General features: G+C 57.0%; 1 protein-coding gene across 1 annotated transcript; it reads left to right on the top strand.

The window, feature by feature from the left end:
• The first annotated feature begins 102 nt into the window (after positions 1-102).
• On the top strand, positions 103-1853 carry LOC112397760 (emerin-like). Its single transcript, XM_024742025.1, has 4 exons — positions 103-191; positions 391-525; positions 996-1042; positions 1125-1853. The coding sequence occupies exons 1-4, from the start codon at positions 144-146 to the stop codon at positions 1423-1425; spliced, it is 531 nt and encodes a 176-aa protein (XP_024597793.1). The 5' UTR covers positions 103-143; the 3' UTR covers positions 1426-1853.
• Positions 1854-3410: the final 1557 nt, after the last annotated feature.

Raw genomic sequence — 3410 nt, 5'->3', positions numbered from 1 at the left:
GGGTTTGGGACGAAGGGGTCGCGAGGGGGTGGCAGGGGCGCTGGCCGGGAGGGGCACAGGGGAAAGGGGAGGTGAACCTTGGAGGCGAATGGCCCTGGCCCCTCCCCCATTCAGACTTAGATTCTGCGTCCGTGGACTCGGATATGTACGATCTGCCCAAGAAAGAGGACGCCTTACTTTACCAGAGCAAGAGAAAGGCAGGGGTGGGGTGGGCACCCAGACACCTTCATTCCAGTGTCAGGGAGAACCTGAGATCTCAACCCCCACCGTCCTGCAGTAGTCCTGGAGGGGAGAAACCGAGTCACAGGCCCCCAAATGGGATTCAGATTAGGGCCATCTGGCCAGGTGGGGACACCGTTGCTCCCTCTTCCCCGCTGCCCCCCTTCCCAAGGCTATAATTATGACTGCTGTGAGGAGAGTTACTTGACCACCAGGACTTACGGGGAGCCTGAGTCTGTGGGCACGTCCAAGGGCTTCCGCCAGCCCTCGGCTTCACTCTCAGATGCTGACACCTTTCACCACCAGGTGAGCTGGCTCTTGGGCACCCTGTACTTGGGTACAACCTGAGGGGGTGATTGTGGGGTTTGGATAAATCAAGGGGGCCACTGGGTGCAAATGGTGGCTCCGAGAGCCCCCAGGGAGAGGTGGGGTCAGCAGACACCTGCCGGGTCAGGGCCTTTTTGTGGGGGGCTGTCAGAACTGTTTGACTGGAGTGCCCGGTACATGCCCTGCACCCTTGCCTGGGATCTAGGTTTGAACTCTCTCTGAGAATCCTGGGGCAGAAAGTAGGGTGTAGGCAGCTGGCACAGTCGCTTAGCAAGTGGCAAGGCCCCACAGACATAAGGCCGGGAAGCAAGAAGGGTGCTGGAGGGTGGCAAGGCCCAGGCCTTGAAGCAGTGTTCCGAATAGGCTGGCAGGGAAGTTTGGGCTGAGGGGTATGACAGCGCCACGCTGACCCTGCCAGCCAGTATCCTTACCCTGATTCACTTCTATAGGTTCACGATGACAATCTTTTCTCTTCTGAAGAGGAGGGCAAGGATAGGTGAGTAGTAGGGAGGGCGAGGGACTGGGGCTGATTCTGGGCTCAGGCCTTCCCGGCCTATCTGCTCCCCTCTCTGCCTCAGGGAACGCCCCGCGTATGGCCGGGACAGTGCCTACCAGAGCATCGCACACTACCGCCCTGTTTCCAACGTCTCCAGAAGCTCCCTGGGCCTGTCCTATTACCCCACCTCCTCCTCCACCTCTGCCGTGTCCTCGCCTTCATCTCCTCCTTCGTGGCTCGCCCGCCGTGCCATCCGGCCAGAAAAGCGGGCCCCTGGGGCTGCTCTGGGCCAGGATCACCAGGTCCCACTCTGGGGCCAGATGCTCCTGTTTCTCATCTTCGCTGCCTTCCTGTTTTTTGTTTACCACTGCATGCAGGCCTAGGGTAGCGACCCCTTCCGGGCGGAGCCCTAATGCTCTGGCTTCGTGGCTTGGGGCCAGCTGCTCTTGGAAGTCCTGGCTGACTGCCTTAGCAGTGTTTTCTGGGGGAGGGGGGTTGGGGCTTTTCTGCGTGTTCTAGCTTGGGGGTACTGGGACAGGGGCAGTGTTTGCTTCCCCTGCCTCGTCCTGTCAGGGAGGCAGCAGGCCTGGGCCTCTGCAGCATGGTGGGCCTGGACAGGTGTTCCTCTGGAGCCTCCTGGCCCTACTTGCCTCTGACCCTTAGGGCCTAGGAGGGCAAGAGCCTTCTGGAGAGGAGAACGTGGGTGTCATCATTGCATGCCTCCTGTTCATTGTCACCTCATTGGGGGGGATTAACCAAAGGACACCCCGACTTTGTTTTCGTGGACAATAAAAAGACCGTTTATTTTTAACGTGTGGGTTCTTCCCTTTAATGTGGGGAGGGGTTGGGCTGCCCCCTGCTAAGGCCCTCCAGGCCTTGGGCCTCCAGAATTGCCATCTGGCGTTGTTGGTTCTTCTTTTCTTCCTTTGCGCTTGGGGTAGGGATCACATGCTACCCGTGGACATACTTGTGCTTTGCTTTTGGGGTCCACTCCCTGACTCGTTACCCAAAGCTCTTGTAACTACTCATAAAAACAACTGTCACACGGAGAACCCACTTGGAAATGCAGGCGAGGCTGCTTGCACGATGTCAGTTATGGGTGTTTAACTCTCCAGCAGAGGCCAATCTTGGTGTCCAAGGGTGTGGGGGTGAAGAGGAAACGAGGCATCTGCTTGGTGAGCCATTTCTGCTGGAAAGCTGATTGTTCGATGCTACAGGAGAAGGCTCTTAGTACTCTGGAGTGCTCCATCACCTTTCGGTAAACCAGTTCCTCACCTGGCTATATTCTTTCTTATTGCCAGGTTTTCTGCTGTGGTTATTTCATAATTTTCAAAGAAGGAAACCTAGGGTAGATTGCCACAAGAGGCCGTGCGTCCTGGCTCTGCACTGCCAGTAGAGGGCAGTAAAGCGTGGAGAGGCTGGCTCCGTGTAAACAAGCGGGAATCGGAGGCACCACAAGGGCTACCTCGTTGTGTGGGGGCCTAGCATCAGTCCCTCTCACCTCTGACCGGCTCCTTGCTACAGGTGGCAGGACTTGGCAGAGCCTGGCCTCTCACCTGCATGTACACCATGGGCTCCTGAGCCTTTCGGGGCTCCTGAGCCTTTGGGGGCTCTTGGCTGTCTATGGCTGCATGGTGAGCTTTGGTCAGGGCTGGGACTGGAGCCATCCTACCGAAGCTCCTGGACATTTCTTTCTGATGCATCCTAGTCTCCCCATTTTCTTTTCTTGGGCGGGTGTTTTCTTAAAAATAACACAGGGCTTCCCTGGTGGCGCAGTGGTTGAGAGTCCGCCTGCTGATGCAGGGGACGCGGGTTCGTGCCCCGGTCCGGGAAGATTCCACATGCCGCGGAGCAGCTGGGCCCGTGAGCCATGGCCGCTGAGCCTGCGCGTCCGGAGCGTGTGCTCCGCAACGGGAGAGGCCACAACAGTGAGAGGCCTGTGTACCGCAAAAAAAATAATAATACACACTTTTCTGTGCATTTAAAATAAACAAAAAAGAATGATGGGACTTCCCTGGTGGTCCAGTGGTAAAGAGTACACCTTCTGGGACTTCCCTGGTGGCGCAGTGGTTAAGAATCCGCCTGCCGATGCAGGGGACACGGGTTCATATTCCTGGTCCAGGAAGATCCCATATGCCGCGGAGCAACTAAGCCCATGCACCACAACTACTGAGCCTGCGCTCTAGAGCCTGCGAGCCACAACTACTGAGCCGGTGAGCCTAGAGCCCGTGCTCCACAACAAGAGAAGCCACTGCAATGAGAAGCCCGCGCGCTGCAACAAAAGAGTAGCCCCCACTCACCACAACTAGAGAAAGCCCACATGCAGCAACGAAGACCCAACACAGCCAAAAATAAATAAATTTATTTT

This window comes from Neophocaena asiaeorientalis, unplaced genomic scaffold, assembly GCF_003031525.2.
Source record: "Neophocaena asiaeorientalis asiaeorientalis breed wild unplaced genomic scaffold, Neophocaena_asiaeorientalis_V1.1 scaffold4098, whole genome shotgun sequence".
Taxonomy (NCBI): domain Eukaryota; kingdom Metazoa; phylum Chordata; class Mammalia; order Artiodactyla; family Phocoenidae; genus Neophocaena; species Neophocaena asiaeorientalis.
This window is presented reverse-complemented; position numbering and strand designations above follow the sequence as displayed.